General features: G+C 44.1%; 1 protein-coding gene across 1 annotated transcript in view; it reads left to right on the top strand.

The window, feature by feature from the left end:
- The window catches only part of LOC118417398, a 162,503-nt gene that overhangs the window by 97,422 nt on the left and 41,075 nt on the right, over positions 1 to 24,006 (top strand). Inside the window, exons 108-134 of the mRNA XM_035822954.1 lie at positions 413 to 553; positions 1,287 to 1,523; positions 1,871 to 2,041; positions 2,927 to 3,075; positions 3,502 to 3,672; positions 4,223 to 4,400; positions 4,981 to 5,136; positions 5,727 to 5,961; positions 6,862 to 7,061; positions 7,653 to 7,949; positions 8,853 to 9,053; positions 9,619 to 9,876; positions 10,601 to 10,813; positions 11,148 to 11,288; positions 11,788 to 12,051; positions 12,527 to 12,640; positions 13,180 to 13,311; positions 13,620 to 13,754; positions 14,234 to 14,329; positions 14,819 to 14,968; positions 15,788 to 16,011; positions 16,346 to 16,510; positions 16,750 to 16,941; positions 17,524 to 17,641; positions 18,074 to 18,323; positions 20,699 to 20,861; positions 21,251 to 21,439. Of these exons, the coding sequence (XP_035678847.1) occupies positions 413 to 553; positions 1,287 to 1,523; positions 1,871 to 2,041; positions 2,927 to 3,075; positions 3,502 to 3,672; positions 4,223 to 4,400; positions 4,981 to 5,136; positions 5,727 to 5,961; positions 6,862 to 7,061; positions 7,653 to 7,949; positions 8,853 to 9,053; positions 9,619 to 9,876; positions 10,601 to 10,813; positions 11,148 to 11,288; positions 11,788 to 12,051; positions 12,527 to 12,640; positions 13,180 to 13,311; positions 13,620 to 13,754; positions 14,234 to 14,329; positions 14,819 to 14,968; positions 15,788 to 16,011; positions 16,346 to 16,510; positions 16,750 to 16,941; positions 17,524 to 17,641; positions 18,074 to 18,323; positions 20,699 to 20,861; positions 21,251 to 21,439 (4,940 nt within the window). The remainder of the gene's footprint in view (positions 1 to 412; positions 554 to 1,286; positions 1,524 to 1,870; positions 2,042 to 2,926; positions 3,076 to 3,501; positions 3,673 to 4,222; positions 4,401 to 4,980; positions 5,137 to 5,726; positions 5,962 to 6,861; positions 7,062 to 7,652; positions 7,950 to 8,852; positions 9,054 to 9,618; positions 9,877 to 10,600; positions 10,814 to 11,147; positions 11,289 to 11,787; positions 12,052 to 12,526; positions 12,641 to 13,179; positions 13,312 to 13,619; positions 13,755 to 14,233; positions 14,330 to 14,818; positions 14,969 to 15,787; positions 16,012 to 16,345; positions 16,511 to 16,749; positions 16,942 to 17,523; positions 17,642 to 18,073; positions 18,324 to 20,698; positions 20,862 to 21,250; positions 21,440 to 24,006) is intronic.

Genomic DNA, 24,006 nt, shown 5'->3' with positions numbered 1-24,006 from the left:
CATACAGCCCCTGTCCTGAGGGGTACTTCTGTCCCTAGTTCTGATATGATAATTGCTTATATATATATATCCATACATTATATGTATTGTAACGTATAATCTTTCCCAGGCTCCTACTGTATCCCAGAGAACATAGTAGAGGGAGATGCGTCCACATCATACAGCCCCTGTCCTGAGGGGTACTTCTGTCCCAACAGTCTATAACAACACAGTAAATGTAGTAAAGGTACATCCTAACCTGCTCTTCCTGTTCCCAGGCTCCTACTGTGTCCCAGAGAACGTAGTAGAGGGTGATGCGTCCACATTGTAACCCCCTGTCCTGAGGGATACTTCAGTCTCTAGAGCTGATAAGATAGCTTTTATATCTATCCATATATTATATGTATTGTAACGTTTTATCTTTACTTCCCAGGCTCGTACTGTGTCCCAGAGAACGTTGTAGAGGGAGATGCATCCACGTCGTACAGCCCCTGTCCTGAGGGGTACTTCTGTCCCAACGGAACCGGCCACGACTGGCAGCCCTGCCCTGCTGGCAGCTTCAGCAACAATACAGGTAGGAAATAAGTCATTACAACCATGCTATGGCAACTTAGTACTTCTTGTATCTTAGAGGTTAGGCTATAGCTGTGTTTCATGATGTAATACAGTATGTTGTCAGATGTTCTGTATGATGAAAGCTACTGTCACCAGCTGGCAGCTTCAGCAATGGGACTGAACATGGGCAGTTGTTACAACAAGCTGCCTTCCCCTTCCCAGAGGTGTTCTCACCACAACAATTTTATATCACCCAAGTTAGCACCGTTTTTATCTTTAGATTTAGAGATTTAGAGAGTTTTTATTTCATGATAACTTGTCAAATGTTGGCAGTTCTGCGTCATGATAGCTTCTGTTGTCTGGTTGTTATTTAAAATTCTTTGCTTTAAAAGTCTTTACACAAGACGCATGGTGCCAAGGTACTGCCCTGGAAAAGCCCACAGCACCATGCCAGTAACAGTATTGTTGTGTTCACATAGTTTTATATTTTGCATTACCATGTTCCCCAGGCATGTACTGCCAGGGTACAGCCCTAACCAATCTCAAGGCACTGTGCTGGGAACAGCACTACTATTCTGTAAACCTATATTTATATGTATTTTCTCCCCCTAGGCTTGAGAGAAGCCGTAGAGTGTACCCCCTGTTGCCCCGGCATGTACTGTCAGGGTACCGCCCTAACCGAGCCCACAGTACCATGCTTGGAGCAGTACTACTGTTACAGTGTTCACAATCTCTGTTAACTTTCCCCCTAGGCCTGAGGGAAGCCGTAGAGTGCACACCCTGCTCACCAGGCATGTACTGTCAGGGTACAGCCCTGACCCAGCCCACGGCGCAGTGTTGGGAACGGTACTACTGCGTGTCTGGCGCGGACATACCCAACCCTCTAATGCTGAACGACTCCCAGTGTCCGGCCGACACCGTCCATCCCATCCTGGGCCACATCTGCCCCGCCGGTCACTACTGTCCAACTGGAACCATCTTCCCACAAGGTACTACACATGGTCGACTTGTACATGTAAAACATTCAGTACACCTCCCATAACACAAGCATTGCTCAAAACGTTTTTGGTTTTCCAAAGCATAACTTCTGTCAAAGAATGACCCATTTGATTCAGAAGAATTACAAGACTTGCCCTAAATTTATGTTTGTGTAGATGATTAGGTGGATTTCTTATGTTGAGGCTGTAATGCTGGTACATACAATGACCTGACAGGTCAGTTCGAGTGCCAGCCATGTCCAGCTGGTCAATACTGCTACTCCAACACCACAGACAACAGCCCCTACATTTGTTTATAAATTATAGTGTTTATAATGTTTAATTTGTGTTTTCTCCAGGCTGTGATGCTGGTACATACAACGATCTCACCGGCCAGTTCGAGTGCCGGCCATGTCCAGCTGGTCACTACTGCTACGCCAACACCACAGACTTCTCACCCAACGACTGCCCAGCTGGTTACTTCTGCCCAGTGGGCACCACAGACCCGCAGGAGTTTGCCTGTCCAAATGGTAAGCCAGAAGTTCTCATTTTTCTATGTCAGCTGTAATTCAATCAGGCTTTTAGCCAGGCAGGCGTCCAGGCATCATTTGGATGCAATTTTCTTAAAATAACAAGAAATGGAACACAGTAGACACCCTTACACTGGGGAGCAGATCCTCTGACAAGCATAAAATTCTGATTGACCAGGGATGCCACTAGGTCATTTGTGGTCACAGTCTTCTACTGTGACCTCTCTGACAGTAAGTTTGCCCCTCAAGATACCCTAGAATGCACCGTTTTAACTTAAAATTCTTATAACTTAAAACTCTGCATGGAAGGTATGTGGATGTCCCTTGACCCCCCTGCAATAGTTGTGCCTATATCACTTACCACAACTCACCATGAAAATTGGACCCCCTATAAGAAAGTCCTGGCTATAAAAAGCTTAAATTCAATAGTACAAATGCTCAATGATCCTGAGGAAGCTTTACCGGCATATTGTGGTTGCCAGTACATTGGATTATATCAACAACCTCAGCTGTGTGTGTGTCTACGTCTTTGAAAGTATCAAAAAACGATGTTTAAGACGTGTTTGAAACTATCAAATAAAGATGTATTTAAAAGTAACAGATTAACCTGATAGCTTGATGAAATAAAATTATGATATGTCCAGTCACCACTACTATACCACCAGATATTGATACGTGTACTGAAGCTTGTAGTTATGACTTTTGATATTGTTACAGATTCAAGAGTAAGATTTAGGTCTAACTTTCCTATGACAACACAAGCAACCAAATAAATAGATTTAGACCATGGAAATCAAGCCACCTTGTGTCATCATTGTACAAAAATAACACGCAAGCTTCTTGTAAATGACTCTTGGCATCCTTCTGTCTTTTAATTAAACACAGGCACTTTCAACAACCACACCGGCCAGGATGACCTGCAGGACTGTGAACCCTGCAGTCCGGGGATGTACTGTGAAGGGTCGGGAAACACCCACCCTACAGGGCTGTGTGATGAGGGGTGGTTCTGTACAGAGGGGTCACTAGACAAACAGGTAGGGACATGCCTGGGTTGTTATAGACCCATGCTTTAACTCTGTGCCCTGGGATGTACTGTGAAGGGTTGGGGAACACCCACCCTACAGGGCTGTGTGGGGCAGTTCTACACAGAAAGGTTACTAGACAAACAGGTATGCCTGGGTTGTTGTAGACCCACGTCTCAGCACTGTACCCCAAGGATATACACATGTGTACTATCCTATTTCCCGGCAATGTCAACTGTAGCCACATGCAAAAATTATGAAAATCGATAGAAAACATCATTTTCAATAAGAGGAACACCCTTGACTGGTGTGTTACGCCGAACGGCGGTTATACCGGCTATATAGATACAGATACAGATTGACAAGTTGGACATGGATAAGTGTTGCTACCTGCAAGCCTACTTGTACTCACAGTGGTTTTACTCCTCCCTTGCCCAGCCCACTGCTAACGGTGGCCAGTGCCAGCCAGGAGAGTTCTGTCCCGAAGGCTCGTCAGCCCCACAGAACTGCACTGCCGGGTTTTACTGCGACGTCCCAGGTCTGCCTGCTACAGCAGGGTCATGCCAGGCCGGGTCGTACTGTCCCACTGGGTCGTCCTCACCCACCCAGGTATGTGTAACATACAGCACTGCACACATTAAGGACATTTCAGAAATAAAACCTATTATGACATAGGGGAAAGTCTCCTCTTTCAAATGGCTCATAACATCTTTTATGCACATCAAGTAGCACATTCAGATGCAGGACTCACAAACAATGCCCTTAGATGATGATAAAGGTTAAACATGCAGGTAATAATATAAGCAAGTGAATAGGACTTTTTGCCAGTTGACACTGAGCAGATCTTGTTGAAGAGCAGATTTATTATACTAAGCCATTTGACCATTTCTAAAATATTTTCCAATAACTGCTATTTTGGCAATGCTCTTAGGATTCCAAAAGTAACAATGTAACTGCTCGTTGTTTGTATCTCAAACAAATACTGTTGATTTTACGCTGATGTTTATTCCACTGTTGCGTCCCCACCAGGTTGAGTGTCCCCCAGGGTACTACTGCCCGGGGGGTAGTGGGTTCCCCCTGCCCTGTGGTAACAGCACCTACAGCCCCACCCCAGTATACAATGTTGTTCACCTTTATCCTATTGTGTCATCCTTACCAGGTTGAGTGCCCCCCAGGGTACTACTGCCCGGGGGGTAGTGGGTTCCCCCTGCCCTGTGGTAACGGCACCTACAGCCCCACCCCAGGCCTGACAGATGAGGACCTGTGCAGCCCCTGTACCGCCGGCTGGTTCTGTAATGGCACGGCGCTCACGGCACCTTCTGGGCAGTGTTATCCAGGTAAGCTACAAACGTGTGTAACTGAGAAGGGAACTAGCTCTAATCACTTTGTTGTTATCCTGATAAGCTTACACGTGTGGTTAGCAAGAAGGGAACTAGCTGTAAGGCTAATGTTGCTGTTATCCAGGTAATTTAGGCATGTGTAACATGCAATGGACATGAAATTATAGACAAGTTATTTGAAATTTGGCCATCAGACTGACGTATCAAAATGGCTTTGCATGAAAGTCAGTTTCCTTAATGCAAAATGTCACTTTTTCTGAAAGGTTGTTGAAACTAACTGATTGTAAGTTATTAGAGTTCTTTGATCAGAAGGACTGAAGTGACCAGGAAGCTCTATTTTCCTTTTCTCTTAACCCTGTTAAAACTGGTGCTCATTGCAGAACTGATGATTAAATTTTCATGCTGCTTTAAAGTAGCATTGATGCTAACTTGCACGGTTACTTCATGGTAATTATGGCTTATCTAAGTTTCTCAAGATTAAATCTTGTAGTAGTCAATAGAGGTGCCTATAGAGTTTTGTGTTCCTCCCATGACACATTATTCTCCATGTAACCCCTCCATATTGCCGTGTCTGCAGGTTACTACTGCCCCGAGGGCCAGAGCGTCCCCACGGCATACGTCTGCCCCCGCGGCCACGAGTGTGCCCTGGGGACCGGACCCGAGCCCAAGCGGTGCGACAGCGGCTACTACCAGGACCAGCTGACTCAGGCCACCTGCGAGCCCTGTCCCGCTGGTTAGAGATACTTATTGTCTTTTCTTTGAGGAAATCTATAATAGAAGAGAAATCTATAAAACACCAGTGTTTACTTATGATGGTCAGAACATATTACATTGGTCAGATCAACTTACCATCTTCTTTGTGAAGAATGAAAACCCCATTTGAAGGAAAGAAAGATCTTTACAACTGGATGAAAAATTCTTAAGAGAACGTTGCCATTCAAATGAGACAAATCTAGAATATATATTGTCGCTTATTGTATTACAGTAGAGATAATTGCAGCTCTTACAAAATTGTAACTAAAAATAGTGTGTTTCTTGAGATTTCTGTGACAGCACTGCCCAGGCTGTCACCTCCCCCTGTCCCTGGTGCTGAACTTGTGCTGTTATTACAACAGCCTGCCTTCCCTTTCCCGGAGTTAATGGTGCTATAATTGTGTACTTATACATTGTATCTCTATTGTCCACAGGTTATTTTTGTGACAACACATCTCAGACCGTCACCCCCCTGTCCCTGGTTCTGAACTTGTGCTGTTATTACAACAACCTGCCTTCCCAGAGTTGTTATTGTACCCTTACATTGTATCTTTCCTCTCCTGTGCCCAGGTTATTTCTGTGACAACACAGCCCAGGCAGTAACCTCTCTGTCCAACTCCTCCTGTCCCGAGGGCCACTACTGCCCCAACCGGACGGAGCGCGCCAACCAGCACCCCTGTCCCATCGGCACCTACAGCGATCAGAAGAACCGAGAGGGCGAGGAGAGTTGCCTGCCGTGTCCTCCGATGTACTACTGCTCAGTACCTGGGCTAGCTACGGCTGGGGAGGGGCTGTGTTATGCTGGGTGAGTGTTATGTAATGTTGTATATGTGTACCTTACACTACAACGTGAGCTGCCTCCGATGTACTACTGCTCTGTACCAGGCCTGGCCACTGCTGGGGAGGGGCTGTGTTATGCTGGGTGAGTGTTATGTAATGTTGTATATGTGTACCTTACACTACAACATGAGCTGCCTCCCATGTACTACTGCTCTGTGCCTGGGCTAGCTACGGCTGGGGAGGGGCTGTGTTATGCTGGGTGAGTGTTATGTAATGTTGTATATGTGTACCTTACACTACAACGTGAGCTGCCTCCGATGTACTACTGCTCTGTGCCTGGGCTAGCTACGGCTGGGGAGGGGCTGTGTTATGCTGGGTGAGTGTTATGTAATGTTGTATATGTGTACCTTACACTACAACGTGAGCTGCCTGCCATGTACTACTGCTCTGTACCAGGCCTGGCCACTGCTGGGGAGGGGCTGTGTTATGCTGGGTGAGTGTTATGTAATGTTGTATATGTGTACCTTACACTACAACATGAGCTGCCTGCTGGGGAGGGGCTATGTTATGCTGGGTAAGTGTTATGTACTGTTTGTACTTTACATATACAACTGTGAAAACTCCGTGTTATGCTTCAAGTATGGATGAATGAATGAATTTTATTGCTGGCAACAATAATAAAGCAGTCAATGCAGTAATACTCGTCAATTCTGTGTCGTTTGTCAGTGAACAAGGTCCGCTTTGTGACCAATGTCATCCACCATTCAGCTTGTCCTATGAGTCTGCAGGGGACTGAGAAAACCAAGATTACAGTAATACAAAACCAAACCAATAGAATTGCAGATGATATGATATGCTAAACCTTTCTGACAGTCTCTTCTTTTGTTGCTGTATATCTGAGCATTGTTTATCCCTATTCCAACAGGTACTACTGCAATGGGAGCGTGATCACCCCCACCCCCACAGAAACCATCTGCCCCAGGGGGAACTACTGCCCCCAGGGGTCCTACCAGCCCACCCCCTGCCCCTCGGGCAGCATCTCCACCGGGGTGGGGAACCAGAACGTGTCGGACTGTGACCCTTGTGACCCCGGACAGTACTGCACCCCGGAGTCTTCACTTACAGGTATGGTGCAGCCTTTTTGGCAACACCTCGAGAGTGGAGCCTTTTGTAACAGTTACAAATACTGTTGCATGTAACCTTTTCTTACAATAGAACTGGTCATACTTGGGCATGGATCAGGTTGATTCATACGTCTGTCCATTGCAGACATTTTACTTCTCAAGTCTCCTACCACTAACTCCAACTAGATTGAACAATTCAAAATACTTAACCCGTAGCACCCTCCTAACCACTGCAATGACTGATACGAATGGTTTTGTTTCTTAAGCTTTTGAACTGACAGAAATTATGTTTAACTTTATATGTGTGCTGAAATAGCATGATAAAGATTTGCACAGAAATAGACACAGAAATGTAGAATGGTAATCAGGCACTGATAAGCACTTATTGTTCAGTGTAGTAACACTAAATAAAAGAGATAGACGTCACTCAAAACATCGGGAAGTAAATCTCCAATTTCATCCAGCTTGAAGAATAGTGATGGATGTCACTCAAAATGTCCAGAAGTAAATTGCCAGTTTCATCCAGCTAAAGAGGTTGAATTGCCTTTAAACACTGTCACTCACTGTCATACATTATGTCACACCCCTCCAGGCCAGAGCAGGGACTGTGACCCAGGCTATGTCTGTGTCATGGGTTCCTCTGTGCCCAATCCCACGGACGGGGTCATGGGTTACATCTGTCCCGTGGGTCACTTCTGCCCCGCGGCGGCCGTGATGGAACAGCCATGCGACAAGGGCACGTACCAGCCGTACCTGGGTCGGGGGAACTGTACGGAGTGTCCCGAGGGCACCACCTGCCCGGAGAGGGGCATGAACGACACGCTGCCCTGCCCTCCGGGGTACTACTGCCAGCCGGGGACCGGGGATAACGGGAACCCCTGTCCCATCGGTGAGTATACAAGTGTTGGTTCGAGTCAGTAAGAAATCTCTAGTTCTGCTTACTTTTGAAGTAAAAAAATGATGAAAAAGTAAGAGTTTTTGCTGCACTATGTGTTTCCGTTCCTCATCTAATCCCATTGGTGATTAGTGTTGGTTCAAGTCAGTAACAAATCTCTAGGCCTGCTTACTTTTGAAGTAAAAAAAAATGATGAAAAAGCAAGATTTTCTGTGCACTATGTGTTTGTGTTCCTCATCTACTACCATTGGTGAGAAGGGGTTGGTTCAATTTGGTTGATTTGCTTGACAATGTGTCTTTCTTTACATTTGAAATTGTTCTATTCAGCCATCGGCAACAAGTCTCTGCTTACTTTTGTTCAGATTTGAAGAAGAAAAATGAGGATGCAAATTAAAGGGAGTTTTGTGGTGTGTTTGTGTTCTTTATCCATTCTTTTAGCTTTATGAGCTTTGCAACATTAGGACAGGAAAACTTATAGGACACATTGTTGCAGGTTCTATTTTCACTGGAGACAAATTCACTTGCCAACATTTGCTGAAATAAAAACTTAACACTAATCCTGTCCTGGAGACCTGTTGAGTCTAAACCTACTTATACTGATGATTTTCACATTAGGCTGTTTTATTTAAGAATCATGTTATTTAGAATACTATTCATGATGTATAAAACTATGTGGATGTTTTGAACCAAACAGTCAGAGTTTAAAAGATTGTCCTCACCTTTTTACCAGGTTACTACAGCAACTACACAGGCTTGAGCGAGAGGCGTCCGGCTGCCTGCTCTGTCCACCTGGCTACTACTGTAATGAGACCGGTCAGGAGTACCCCACCGGTCACTGCAGTGCCGGCTACCTCTGTCTGAATGGTTTTAACATTACCACCCCTTTTTTACTTCCAGGCTACTACAGCAACTACACAGGCTTGAGCGAGGTGTCCGGCTGCCTGTTGTGTCCGCCTGGCTACTACTGTAACGAGACCGGTCAGGAGTACCCCACCGGGCACTGCAACGCCGGCTACCTCTGTCTGAACGGTTCCCGGTCAGCCACGCCTAACGACGGGGTCAACGACCCCTGTCAGAAGGGCTACTACTGTCCTAAAGGTAGGGTTGTTATTCCCAGGCATTTTCAGGGATGCTTTAATCATCAAATATGTTTAGATTTTTCATTTTTCCTCCTATTAATTATCAGATGTTAACTAGCGAGTAGTCTCAGACTGGTAATATTTGTTGTTGCTATTGTTTTTTAATATTATACATCATACTGTGTATAGACTGATTGACAGTAGTAATCTGGTGACTGAAAACTGTGATTGATTGGTGGGTGGGAGGTTGAGTAAGTTTGGTCTGGGTTGGTCTGTCCGTTGCTCTCAAAGCATGCATAACTGTTGTAAGCATAGCTTTGTCCTGTAAAATAGAAGGCTATGTCTATGGAAAGATGTTACTGCAGATGCCATTGTAGCTGCTCTTTTCCATATGGCCTAGGCAACCTATTTTGATTTCCCACGGTTTTCAAGGGAAAGCTAGCATATTCACACAATCTGTGGTGAGGCAACCAGATTTTGTGTAATTGCCTTCCTTGATTTGGGCATAAGACATAATGTGTTAGTTCAGTATAAAGCATTTTCAGAAACCCAATGCAAACTCTCTAAACTTCTTGTCCCTGCAGGAGCGATTGCTGCCATCGCCTGCCCTGCTGGCACCATGAACCCCGACACCCACGGCCAGAACGTGTCGGACTGCCGACCCTGCTCCCCCGGGTACTACTGCGGAGGGACGGGTCTGTCTGCGCCGACCGGGCCGTGCGATGAGAACTTCTACTGCCCAGACTACGCTGAGATCGACTCCCCGCAGCCGGCGGCCTTCGCCTGTCCCGCCGGGTACTTCTGTCCCAACACCTCCGGCTGGCCGCAGGGATGTCCTCCTGGTAAGCTTTCTGTTACAGTTTCAGCAAAAGAACTAGTCTGGGATATCTTCATTAGCATTTTAACCTTTGCCAGTCCCACTGGGTACTTCTGTCCGATTTACGCCATGGCTTGGCCGCACTGTCCTCCTGGTAAGGAATTAACTTTGTGTGGTATTTCAGAAGGAAAAACTACTCTATAGTCATTAGCATAAGCAATGTTGTCTCTTCTTGTAAATCTAAAGTACAGATATCATCATAACTTTTTTTTTTTGAAGACCACAACTTTGAATGCAACATATGTCATAGTTACACCAGACAAGTACTGGTAGCTGTGTGAGCAGAATCTAGCAGTTTTACATACAACAGAATTGACTGCTTTTGGACATTCTGCAGAAATATATATAATGATGACAAATGTGTCCCAAATGTTCCTTGCAACTGTCATAGTCTTAAGACAAGCAAGTTGTCTGTGCTTTTGGCTTTCTAGTATATTTTAACTCTGGTACATTTTGATCTTCTTCTATTTGTGGGCCGTCATATCTCAGTGCCTTACTGTAAATGCAGAAATGTTCCTGGTGGTTTTATGTTTGCCACTGCGAACATGTTTTCATGGCAGTAAGAGACTACAATGCATGGTGCTGCCGTGAACTTCAAACCACCGCGAACAGGCCTTTTTCCTGCTACCATGAAATTAAATACCTGCGAACTTCAATGCATTTGCAATATTTTCTCTCATTTTTCCCAGGCACCTACCAGACTGCCACGGGCAGCAATGACTGCGACCCGTGCCCAGCGGGGTCCTTCTGCATCGGCAACACGACCCAGCCCGAGCCGTGCCTGCCGTACTCCTACTGCCCCGCTGGGTCGGACAACCCCACGCTGTGTCCCAACGGCACCCAAACCCTGGGTGGTGTCACAGGGCTGGAGAGGCCTGACCAGTGTCAGCAGTGCCCAACAGGTAAGATTGCATTCCTGTTGAAGACTTTGGCTTAGGCAGTGTAAGGGCCAGGAAGAAGTGTCAAAGTGCTATCTGTTTACCAGAATTCGGGAGCAAGTCTTGTTTGTACTGTGTAGTACAAATTATGAGGAGTATTTTCTGTTTTCTCCAAAAAGTCCATGGTACAGACAGCATGAATGATGAAAATATCTTCTATTTCCCAAGAATTAGCGCCTAAGAGGTTCAATTGCAATGTTTCCTATTGTCCCGTGTGTGTGCGCTTGTGCGCGTGCACGTTTGTGCATGCGAGCGTGGGTGGGTGGTTGTTACATTTCTCCTGTTGTTGTTTCCCCAGGTAAATACTGCCTTGGCGGGCGTGAGGCCGGGGACTGTACTGCAGGGTACCTGTGCTACAGTGGCAGTGACACCCCCACCCCTGACGGCACGGACCCCACCATGGGGCAGCCTTGTCCCTATGGATACTACTGTCTGGAAGGTGAGGGAATCTCACATCTCTAGTGTTACCATTGATATGGCAAACCCTGCTTAGCTCTACCTGATCATTTTCAAGTCTTTACTGTGTTTCAAGGACCTCCTGAAAAAGAAGTGGTGTCAGGCATTGAGTAAGAAGTCGCTGATAAAGGAAACTGGTGAACTTTGAAATTGTTTGAATGACATTGTTATTTCAGCACTGAATGGTAACTTTGTAGGTAACCCAAGTGAAGCGGATCTGTAGCCATCATGGAATTTATAACACATACAACTACTACTACTGTTGCTGCTACTACTATAGTATATACTAGTAGTGTTTATGTCATGGGCCAAAATATTCATAGCGACTTGGTAATTTAACTAAGTGGAAAATATTTTTACCAATCCCCCCCCCCACTACTACTACTACTTCTACTACTAGACATGTCATGGACCAAAATATTCATGGCGATTTGGTAATTTTAACTAAGTGGAACATACTTTTACCAATCCCCCCCCCCCAGGTGCGTTGGACGTGTCGCGCTGCCCCCCTGGCCTAGTGGTGGACAGAGAGGGTGCCGCCACGGCAACGGAATGTTCCACTTGCCCCGCGGGTAAGATCTGCACGGCTAACGACACGGTCCCTCAGGACTGCACCCCCGGGTACTACTGTCCCTACAACCACCCCAAAACCGCCTGCCCCAACGCCACCTACTCCGCAGAGCCCGGCGCCACCAACATGAGCACCTGCCTGCCATGTCCGCCTGGGTACTGGTGCAAGTACGAAGGTCAGGTTCTCTCTTTTTTCATTATTGTCACCTTATTGTATTGTTGATGCTTTTCTTGATAATTGTTATTCAAGACAAGAGGGCATCGAGAAGTGAATTCCACTTTTCACCTGACCCTCAAAAATTAGATGTGAATAAGATGAAACAAGTTAAGGTATGGGTCAGCTACTTCTGAATAGGATGGACAGTTAAGAATAGACTGTATGATGTCTTATAATGTCTTGTACTACATTGCCAGTGTGTGATGTCTTATAATCTACATTGCCAGTGTGTAGTCGGCTGCTTTACAGTGAATAGTGCCGGATATATGAGGGGCTGTGTGTCAACATGCAAAACATGTTACTTAGGCTATCAAGTTTTGGCAAGATCTTTTGATTGATTCACGCTTATTACAATACATGTTGACTTGATATTCTTTGGGTGAATGGTCTAGCAGTATTTATTTGATATTCATGTACATATTTAAACATTGCAGCTACCACCAACTACACGGCCTTCCCCTGCCCCATTGGCTTCTTCTGTGTGGAAGGAACCATTGAACCGGAGGAGTGTCCTGTGGGGACGTACAGGGATACTGTAGGAGCGGGAGGTGGGTGGTTTTCCTCTTGACTAATAGTTACCTCATCTGCAGAGTATGCAGTAGCTTTTCATTCTGTGCAGAATTTGAAATATTGCTTTGATTCTGTTGTTCCTAATATTAAATTTTAGTCTAAATTCTAGCTTGAAATAGTGCCCTGAACAAAATTAGGGTACTGGATTAAGTAGAAAATGTTTTGGGCTTAAAACTTTATTTAAAAAAAAATGAGTTCTTCCTTGGTTTGGAACTAAATGCATTGTGGAATGAAACTTATCATCACCAACTAATGCATCCTCACTAGATAGCCTTAAAGAACACTTGCAGCTAGATGATTGCGCAAATGACAGGTTGTTTAGTATAAATTGCAACCACCTGCTACTGTGCCTCGTGCTTGCAAAGCTGGTGTGTTACACTGAAGAACTCTTACTTAGTTGAACCGGCTGTACAGAATCCAGATACAGAAAATTTGCTCTGTGTACTACAACAAAAGAAATAACAGTAACAAACCCACAGAAGTATAAGTTATAAATCCCACATTCCTGCCCCTGCAGGCCTGTTCGAGTGCCACCCCTGCCCGGCCGGGTTCTACTGTCCGGACGGAGGAACCACCTTCACCGGGATCCTGTGTGACGAAGGCACCTACTGCCCCGAGGGCTCCATGAACCAGACACTCTGCCAGGCCGGTGAGTACATGGTGCCAGAGAAACACAAACTTTATGTAAATTAGATAAAAGTTAAATGCTTTATCAGGTACTCAGCAACTGGAACATTTCAGTTTAGGATTTGTAGATTTTGCTGTTCATTCCATTGGACTCATTTTTTGCCTGATTTGCTGTTCTAGCAAATGGTGCACAAAGATGGTCAAGTGATTGTAGACTTGTATAGATTATCAGAGGCAGTTTTTGCATAATAGAGAATTTGGAAGTCAAGAGGGCTACATGAAAAGTTACATGCTTTAACAACAACATCATTTTGCATCTCTCCCATCCAGGGTTCTACTGTAACCACTCCATCACCCAGCTGCCGTGTCCCCCCGGGTACCACTGTCCCGCCGGCTCCTCCTACCCACTGGAGTGTCCCGAGGGCCACTACTGCCCAGGGACTGAGTGCAACAACACAGAAGCTGGTAAGCTGATTTACAAGCTCTCCTTTTGTATTCATAAGGAAAATCACTTATGTTCAGTAATGTCTTGAATATGACTTGGTAATAAAAACTTCTTACTACTAGTACTAAACTTTGTTTTAAGATATTCAATATCTACTGAAGATCTACTAATTGGTAGATTGTAGAGATTTAAATTGACTTTAAATATTGCTTACCCAGATGTCTAACTTTCATTAAATGTTTCTAACACTTTGGTTCTGGGCAGTTTATTGCAGAGAAAATCCTTGATAATTTCTTTAAAGTTTTGCCCTTGACAAATTTAAAGAAATCTGCACATTGACAAGTGTTCTTTCCTTGTCTGATATCTGATATGTTAGAGTTGAAGCTGTTACAGCTAGTAATCATTTAGTAGCATTTTCGAAACTGACATAAACAGAGAAATATCAAATCTTGTGTCTTGATCTTGTCTAAAAATGATTGTTCTTTTGTGAATGTTGTAGGAACCATCGTGCCGCTGAAGTGCCCCGTGGGTTACCACGACTGTGACTGCACGCCGCGGGACACTTTTGAGAACGTGTGTCAGATCTGCCGAGCAGGTAGGTTTGATGTTTGATGTTCATTCAAGATCCATTAGGCTGGAATGATCTAGTTTATTCACTCAGTCACTGATGAAAGATGGTGGATATCATCTGAAACGTCTGACCGTTTCCAAAATCATATCCAGTTGCTTGAGTAACTACTTTTTGGCGTATCTTATTACCGGGATGTCTAATCTTCATCGACAATCTAGTCTATTCTTCCTTTATTCTGGCATTAGGATAGAATGTACACAAATGATAACAATACAGAATGACAGAGGCTAACAACTATTAAAAAAAAACTACAGAACACCACAGCCTGTAATTCAAAATCATGGCTCCTAGAAAATCCATTTAGACTAGAATGATCTACTCTATATTCTTCCTATATTATGACATTAGAATAGCATGTACACAAATGATACCAATACTGAGTGACAGAGGCTAACAACTATAAACTGCAGAACAACACTTTAATTAAAAATCATGCCTCCTCCAACCCACTAGGTACCTACAACAGCGACCCATCCCAGCCGGCCTGTACCACCTGTCGGGCGGGGGTGGTGTGTCTGGAGGGGGCCTCGTCCGACCAGCCCGCCAGCAACGACTCCGCCACGTTCGGAGTCAACTCCACCAACTCCTACCCATGTCCACCCGGTCAGTCATCTCTCAAATTCAAAATGCCTAAAGATTAGATGTATTGCCTTTCTTGTTAGCTGTTTTAACTTTACTATAATTGTCAATATTGGTAATTTCCTTGCCATCTTCACAGCCTTTCACATGGCATGTTTTTTTCACACATTATTTCTGTACACAACATAAAGCACTCACCAATAAACAGTCTTCTGAACCTTTTTTACTTGAAATGACTCAGTCAGCATCGGCTTCTGTTGAGGGATCATCAATAAGCCCCAATGTAGATGGCCTCTGAACTCCTCTCAGGAAATAATCCTGTTCAGTGTCCTGTTCAATTGTGACTTTTTCTCACTCAAAGTCCTTTTACATTGCTCTGATGTTAATTGCACATGCTTTTAAATAAACTATAAACTATTTTCATTACATTGTTCTTGAATGTAATCTTTTTATTTGATATTCATCTAAGTAATGCTAGTCTTCCATGGTATCTTGTTCATGAATTTATACTGTTTTTCACTAATAGTACTGAGTGTCTACATCCAGGTTACTACTGTGAGGCGGGTGTGTCTCTCCCTGCCGCCTGCCCGCCAGGCTCCTACCAGCCAGTGGAGTTTGCCGAGGGGCCGGCGGACTGTCTGGAGTTTGCCACTAACTCACCATGTATTTTACTGTCCAGGTTACTACTGTCTGGAGTGTGCCACTAACTCACCATGTATTCTACTCTCCAGGCTACTACTGTGAGGCTGGAGTGTGCCACTAACTCACCATGTATTCTACTCTCCAGGCTACTACTGTGAGGCTGGAGTGTGCCACTAACTCACCATGTATTTTACTGTCCAGGTTACTACTGCGAGTCGGGTGTGTCCCTCCCCGCCGCCTGTCCTCCCGGTTCCTACCAGCCGGTGGAGTTTGCCGAGGGGCCAGCCGACTGTCTGGAGTGTGCCGTGGACCACTTCAACCACCTGCAGGCCCAGACCGCCTGTTTCCACTGCGGCGGCGAGTCCAGCCAACCGGGAACCGGCGCAACCGGATGTGTCTGCACGGGATCGGGCAGGGACTTCCAGGTGACTTTGTTATCTATTCACCAATCAGAAGATGGGATTTTCTAAAAATGTTGGCTATCAACCAATCAGAAGATGAGATTTTTTGAACATGTTGGCTGTTAACCATAAGTTTCATAGCTGTGTCTAAATATACTTAGTACCATTCTGAAAGTCAGTTATTTTGGTGCTTCTTCACTTGTACATGACTTTGCCCGATGGGAGGACAGTTAGTTAATGTTGTCTAATACCACTCAGTACCTGTTCCTGCTTAACGTCTTTCCTCTCTCCAACAGCGGAGTGACAAGACTTTTGTAAATCCGTTTTGTGGTGTTAACGTCCTTCCTCTCTCCAACAGCCGAGTGACCGGACGTGCCCGTGTGCGGCCGGGTTCCGCGTCATGACGGGCCGCGAGCAGGACTGTGTGGAGCACGTGTTTGACATCTGCGGGGAGAACCAGCACCGCAACCAGGAGGGCAACTGTCTCACCGAGGAGCAGTGGATCACTTACTGCAGCACTGAGGTGGGCTCATGAATCCAATCTATTATGTGATTTGTGTTGTTCCTGTTCAGTTGTTCACATGTAGCTTGTTCCTGTTCAGTTGTTCACATATACCTTGTTCCTGTACTGGTGTGTTCCTCTGAGGCTGCATACCTGGGCTATGATGGATAACTGGATATCTGCCAGTGCCAGGGATGATCCAGAGGTAGTTACCTGGATTATAACATGATGTTTTGTACCTGTACCTTGTTCCTATACAGGTGTGTTCCTCAGAAGCTGCGTACCTGGGGTATGACGGATTGCTGGGTATCTGCCAGTGCCAGGTGGATGACCTTGAGGAGATCTGTGACCTTGAGTGCCGGCTGCTGCAGAAGAGCAGAATCCAGCTAGTGTGCGACCCGCTGAGCGACGAGCCCACGCTCAAGGTCAACTACCCCAACGGCTCGGTCAAGGTGGGTACTTTCATAAAAGTTAGACATCCAGGTAATAAGATATGCCAAAAAGTGGTTACTCAAGCAACTGGATATGTTTTGGAAACGGTCAGACATTTCAGACAACCATCCAGTGTCTTTCATCAGTGACACAGTTTGAACTCTTGCCTGTAGATGATGAAAGCATTGATTGAAGAGAAACACCTGTCTTAATGTTCAAGTAACTTGTACAAGGACGTGTTCTGAAATGTCTGTCAATAGGTTCTGGCTCTGTAGTCTGCAGATTTCCAAAGGTATGGATATGCCATGCACTGGCACTCCTTGTGTACTGTGTCTGTTAACTTATGAAACCAACTGTGCTGAACTCTTCTTTGGCATTTTTCATTTGTGATAGACACAGCTGTTACAGAAGTTGGGGGAGGGGGGGAAAGGATACCTTAGTGTGCATTTTTTTTGGAGGTCTGTCAGTTGTTCTTTTCTGCATGAGTCTGTTTGCACAAGTTTCTGATTATCTCAGCAGAGTGAGAGTTTTGAAACCTGTACCAGTTAGAATGTCTTCCCTGGTTCTGCTTGTAACTTTCCTCCTCTCCTTCCCAACCACAGACGGAGTACGCCTACAACGAGCTGACTAAGGTCATCAACAGCAGGATCGCCCTGAAGAAGGAGAACTGCAAGTACAGTGACGGGACTCCAGAGTCCGTTCATCTGGTGCAGATGTCGGGTAAGAGCTGCTGTCTGGTTTGTTTGTTTTATTTTTCTTTTGCGCAGAAATGGAGATCTACATGTAGTAGTTTTGGTGGTCTGAAGTAAAGGAAGGTTTTAGCTGTGTTTTGCATACCTTTTTCTATCCTTGTTAAACACAAGAAATTCAAGATTTTGTAAGTCATACTTTCAATTTCAGGGACACATTTTTAACATTCTTTTGCCCCCAATTCACTTTTTACTAGATATAGGAAAACATGTCATTGACCTTCAACATTCATATAAAATTGCCTTCCTCTATAACATTCCATGTCTGTGTCTGTTTGTGGCAATTCTAAATTTACAGTGACCAGTGTTAATCGGAATATTATTCTAATAGTATGCTCTATTGCCCTTTGAAGCTTTGAAAGGACTTGTTTATGAACCATGTCTGACTTTGTTTCCCCTGCAGACGTGGGTTTCCTGGGTGTGTACGACCCCAGCACCACGGAGGTCGACGGCCTCGTCACCGAGAATGTCAAGACATCTGCCGGAACATCAAGAACCCTCCCGTTGTCGGGCGGGGCCAGGAGACGGCTGCTGGCGCTCTCCACCATCAACGGATCATATTACGAGGGCATTGCCAACCCCACGGTGTGCCTGCTGTGGAACGAGCTTATGTTCTTTGAGGTGTCCAACGACCACTACCCGGTGTACGACAGGTACGGCTGGTTTGTTTGAACCTTTGTTTATTTATGAGAAGCTCAAATAGGCCTGCAGACCTTTTCATTGTATGACAGGTACAGTCATCATAGTCTTATAACTTTTGCCAATGTATAATTATATTGCAATCCATACTACAGTATGGGATTGCAATATATTGCTTTTCCTTTGTTATATTGCAATCCATACTACAGTATGGGATTGCAATATATTGCTTTTCCTTTGTTTCTTCTTCTCCTCCTGTCAAATTCTTCAAATGGGATTAATTTTTTCATTTTTTTGGCCAAATGAGTTGAAATTTGGCAGGGTGGTAGAAATAGCAAATACCCCCAGACGTTTTTTTCACTTTCTTGATAGAAGCCTTAGAATTTATGATATTTAGGGTTTTGGTCATTTTTAGACAAAATATGTATATTTTGGGCCCCTGTGCCCTGGTATTACAAGCTAATGACCTGAAATTTGGTACAGAGGTGCATTGGACATATGACAACAGAAAACCATCAACATTTTCTTCATAGATCACTTAAAAAATTAGTTATTTTAGGGTTTTTGGCCATTTTTGACTAAAAATGTATATTTTTGGCTCCTATGCTCTTGTATTAAAACCAAATGACCTGAAATTTGGTACATATGTGCGTTTGACATATGAGCACAGAACCCCATCAACGCTTTATTCATTGTTTAGGCCATGTTGATTTGATTATATGGATGACATCCGCGCTCGCACCAATTTTCGGCCATTTCCAAAAAAAAAAAGTTTTGGACCACATAGTAAATTGTGCAAAGCAGCTGTAAAATGAGCACAAATATTCTGTAGATTGAAAAAAAAGTATTAGAAAATCGATAACTGATGCCATAGAATGCCAAAATAAATCTCAAAAGTCAAAGAATAAGATGTGAAAGGACAGAAAGAAAAAAAAAAGTATTTTGGTAGGGGTTTGTACATGTACCAGTAAATTCAGGATAGGTCCCGTTCAGGTCCAGAGGATCATTTCCAGGTGGACGTGAACCTGGACCTAATTGTCTGTGGAAACTTGAGAACTGATAATACTCAAAACAATGGTAATTGGTCAATTTTGCTACAAAGGAATCTCTTTGGTGGATCATTGGACTACCACTGGCATTTTGATATCCCATCATCATGTAATAAAGGCTAACTGTCTCTGTACCTTTGCCTGTAGAAACTTGGTACAAGTGACTATAACCTCTACTCAGTTCGCTTTTGTTGTCTTTTTGGCCCGGTAAGACCCCAAACACCCGCCGACATAGTGTGTCCATTTTGCAATTGACGAACCCCGTTCGTCTGATTTTTTTCAGGTCTGTTTATTTCAGATTGGTCCAAGAAGAAAAAAAATGTTTTGCACCCGTATGCTGTACTGGTCGCAACATCTAACTGTTGGTATACCATACTATGTGTGTTTAGTCCTATGTTCAACCTTCCTGGCCACTTTGATTTCATACTGAAGCCAACTTTTTTTTTGGGCCAAACTTTTTTTTTATTCGCTCGCTCGCACCAATTTTGGAGTTCCCAGAGGATGTCATCCATATAATCAAATCAACATGGCCTTACTTAAAAAATGAGTTATTTTATGGGTTTTGGCCATTTTTGACTAAAAACTGTATATTTTTTGCTCCTATGCCCTTGTATAGAAACCAAATGACCTGAAATTTGGTACAGAGGTGCATTGAACATATGCTCACAGGACCCCATTGACACTTTCTTCATAGATCACTTCAAAAATTAGTTATTTTGGGGTTTTCAGTCATTTTTGACTAAAAATGTATATTTTTGGCTTCTATGCCCTTGTATGTAAACCAAATGATCTGAAATTTGGTACAAAGGTAAATTGGACATATGACAACAGGACCCCATCAACACTTTCTTCATAGAGCACTTATAAAATGAGTTATTTGGGGGTTTTTAGCCATTTTTAACTAAAAAATGTATATTTTTGGCGCCTATGCCCTTATATTGAAACCAAATGACCTAAAATTCGGCATGATAGTGTGTAGGCCAAGTGCCCACAGTACTTCATTTTCCCTTTGAGCAAACATTGATTCAAATTGTTGAATTTGGGCATTTTTTCAAGCATGAAGATGGATTGCAACATGCTGTATTTGCTCCTAAGCAAATGTCGGCCTTTCTAGTTTTTGTTTGTGTTCAGTCTTTAGTGCCTTTGTTTTGGTACATGTGAGTGTTTGTGGACAGAATGATTTCAGAATTTGTCTTGACGATATTTGGTGTGTTGGTAGGAGTTGTAAATGGAAGAAATGATTAGAGTATGGGCCCCTTAGCAGCCTCCTGTGGTCACTTGCAGTTTTGATGTCTCATAATAGTATGTGATGAAAACACTTTGCTCTGTTTTTCTCACAGAGACAACCTGTACAACACGAACGAGCAGTTTGACTACGGCGGTTTCCGTCAGCTGGCGGAGATGCAGAGCCAGGTGCAGACCGCCACCACGCTCTTCGCTTACCGGTTCTCCGACCCGGGAGTCTACGTCTTCTACCTCAGCACCAACATCAACAAGAAAATGGTGAGTAGAGCACTGGTCAAAACACAGAACATTGTTGTGTTCACATAACATCTTCTTTTTGTAGTAGGGGAAGTGCTTCAAATGTTTTTGAAAATTATTTGATCATTCTGCATGTATGTGTGTTTGTGTTCTTTTCAGTTGATTTCCTTTGAAAATCACTTGGTCTTGTCAGTATGTTATGGTGTTGTTTTTCAGCTTACTTAATGTACTGTTGTATGTTTGGAAGTTTTCAAATTTTGTCTATGAAAATATTTCAAGGGTCGAAGCAAAGAATGATGTAGCAAAAGTATTTGTTGTGTTCTATTCAGTGACACAATCAATCAGTAAATCTGTACCTGTACTAACCGCAGCTTCGTCACACATCTCACATTCCAACCTTCTCCCTGCAGTACGTGCGAGTGATGGCAGATGGCGCTCAGTGCTCGGAGGATGGCCCGTTCTTCCCCACCACGCCGCGTGCACTGATCCAGAGCGGCATCGCCCTGGACGCAGACCTGCTGCTCTCGCCTGATTGGCTGCTGATCGGCATCCTGTTCGGCGCCACCCTCCTTCTGATGATCCTGCTCGTGGTTGCCTTGGTAACAGACATTTCTTTGTTTATTCTATGAAAGTTTAAGGATGCTCCATTTGTACGTGCCTAGATCCGTGACATTATCAAAGCCATCCTACCTGTGATCCAGTTTTTTAGACATTTCCTCCTGCTCTTAAAGAAAAATGGCATATTCCTTCACGCAACCTTGGATGGAAGCATCTAGACCATGCCCTATGCCCCAGGATGGGCAGCGTGGCTAAGTTATCAACCTTGTCCCTGCTGTGCAAGCAAGGGAGAATTGATAGCCAAAAGGGCTACTTGAGTGTGGCCAAAAAGGGCATCAGATTTGGATGCAAAAAATTGGAGATCATTTTGTAGTTACATCGTTTGCAGAGTCACCCAACCTCAGATCTGTCTGTATGATATGCTTATGGATGGGAGTAGACCTAAGTAAGCAAGAAATCCCATTGATGCCCCATGTTTGCATGTTTCCACATTTTCAATCTTGTCCCAACTGCACTGCACGAAATCAATAATTTCCAGGTGTTTCAAGGGACTTACACACCTGTGAAATGTTCTGTGTCCTGGCTGTGTACATGACTTTCCTGGTTCGGCGTGTAATGTCCTTGTTTTTTTCTTACATACCTGGACTCGCGCTTGTACAGGAATTTCTAGGACCCTTACACCAGACGTGTAGGGGAAATAGGCAGACAAAGGCTTGGCGGCGCCTATTCTCAAAGCCAAGCTTGGGTCGCGGGTTAACTGTTTACGGCAACTACTACCCCTGCAACCCAGCCTAGGCTATGCTTGGACAATTAATAAGCAATGAGGTTTGCATTTTAAACACAAAATAAGGGGGAGTGTCGGGGGGTATTGAATGGTTGGTATGTCTACCCGTGACATCGTCTGACAGAACAAAGTGGAACAAAATACAACTATAAAAAGAAACGACATCCACATTTTTAGGAATACAATCAAGGTCAGAAAGAAAGGTCTACAAAATACTAAAAAAAAACAATCATAATTAATGAAGCTGTGATTTGTTTGGCCCGATATTTCCAACTTATTTGGAAATCCTACGGTCGGCGCGTATTGAACGGGCCATTCATATTCATTTCTACATGTCGGAAAGAAATAAATGCTAGGGATAGATCTTGGCTTATAAATAGGAAAGTATGTCTTAAACCAAGGAGATTTCAACTTCCTTGCTTAAACAAACTCGTCATTTTCATTACATAAACAGCAGTTCGTTAGCCGGATGTGTATTGCATTGTCTAGCGCAGACAAAGGCCACAAACACCCAGCGTTCATTGAATCATTCTTATTTCTTCTTTAAAGTTTAATCATTTTGCACTCACACTGAGATTCTGTTTCAACATACATAAATCTGAACTGCTGCAATAGACTTCTGCGTGTATCGCGATAATCAGTTACGTGATCTGCCCCCTTTGTATGAAGAGCTAGGAAAATAAACTAACCAAAGAAGTTTAATTTGGAAATTCGTAAACTAGTGATGTACGATGTTTTTATAGAGTGCCTGTCGCGTCATAGCGAGGAAGTTGAACTGAAACGACGTTGGACATAGGGAAAACATAGGACTGCGATCTGATTTATGGGCAGCTTTTTGTCAAAAGAATAGAGAGAACACGGAACAAAATACAGTCCATTTTCTTGGTTACTGTCTCTAACTTTGTCTACTGTCGACGCACAAACTGAGTGAAATTATCTATGTTAAGATATAACCTCCTTGACTCGATGTACTAAATTTTTGTCCCGGGTTATGTTCTTGATTGTACAAACTAAATGACAACGTTGAACGTTAAATTTCTACCGATGTTTCAAGCTGTTGATAATCACAGCGGCATGTTTCACATCTTTCTAGGCAGGTATTGTTTTACTGTGAAATACGGGTAATCAGGCAGCTCAAACAACCTCCTTGACGTGATTGTAACAATAGACATCATGGCTGGTACTAGCGGTAGTTCACAGCTCTTTGTGTCTGTGCCCATGCAAATTCTTCAGAAAAAGCCAATAGAATTTCTCCTCGCACAATTATAGGGTCAAACCTTCGGCCAATCAACGTGCCAGTCACAATTTTCAAATTCTTCAGTTGAGTTGGTATTGTGAATTCCGCGTCTTTGCGTGTGGATGTGCGTTCTTGCTGTCCAAGTGTGTCTATATACCAGGGTGCGTTATCTGATGGTACCGAGGAACATTGGTCATTATTTTACATCAGCAAGGAGTTTCTACTCAAGATCGCGGAACAGGACGACAGGACGTCAGCTGCATAACAGGACCACCGTCGGGCCAAAGTTCTCTCCCATGGCTTCAAGGATCAAGGAACTTCCGTATACAACTGTAGCGATGATATTGCAGTCGGCATTTGACTTTGCTTTCGACGGAAATAGTGCGGAGGAATATCGAAACGGCTCTCATGTTTGGGTAGCGAAACCACCCTCATCTAGGAACGACAACTGTATCACCTAGACTCCCTTGCAGTCTTCGGAACGGGGCTGTAAACGGGGCTGTTTTTTTTTTGGTCCGCGATTTTCAACGTTGACTAGTCGACTATGTTCTTTTGTTCCGGGAAAGGGAGTTTGCCGAGGAAGGGAG

This window comes from Branchiostoma floridae, chromosome 6 (genome assembly GCF_000003815.2).
Source record: "Branchiostoma floridae strain S238N-H82 chromosome 6, Bfl_VNyyK, whole genome shotgun sequence".
In the NCBI taxonomy this organism is placed as follows: domain Eukaryota; kingdom Metazoa; phylum Chordata; class Leptocardii; order Amphioxiformes; family Branchiostomatidae; genus Branchiostoma; species Branchiostoma floridae.
Note: the sequence above shows the minus strand (reverse complement) of the source record. Positions and strands in the feature narration are given on the sequence as shown.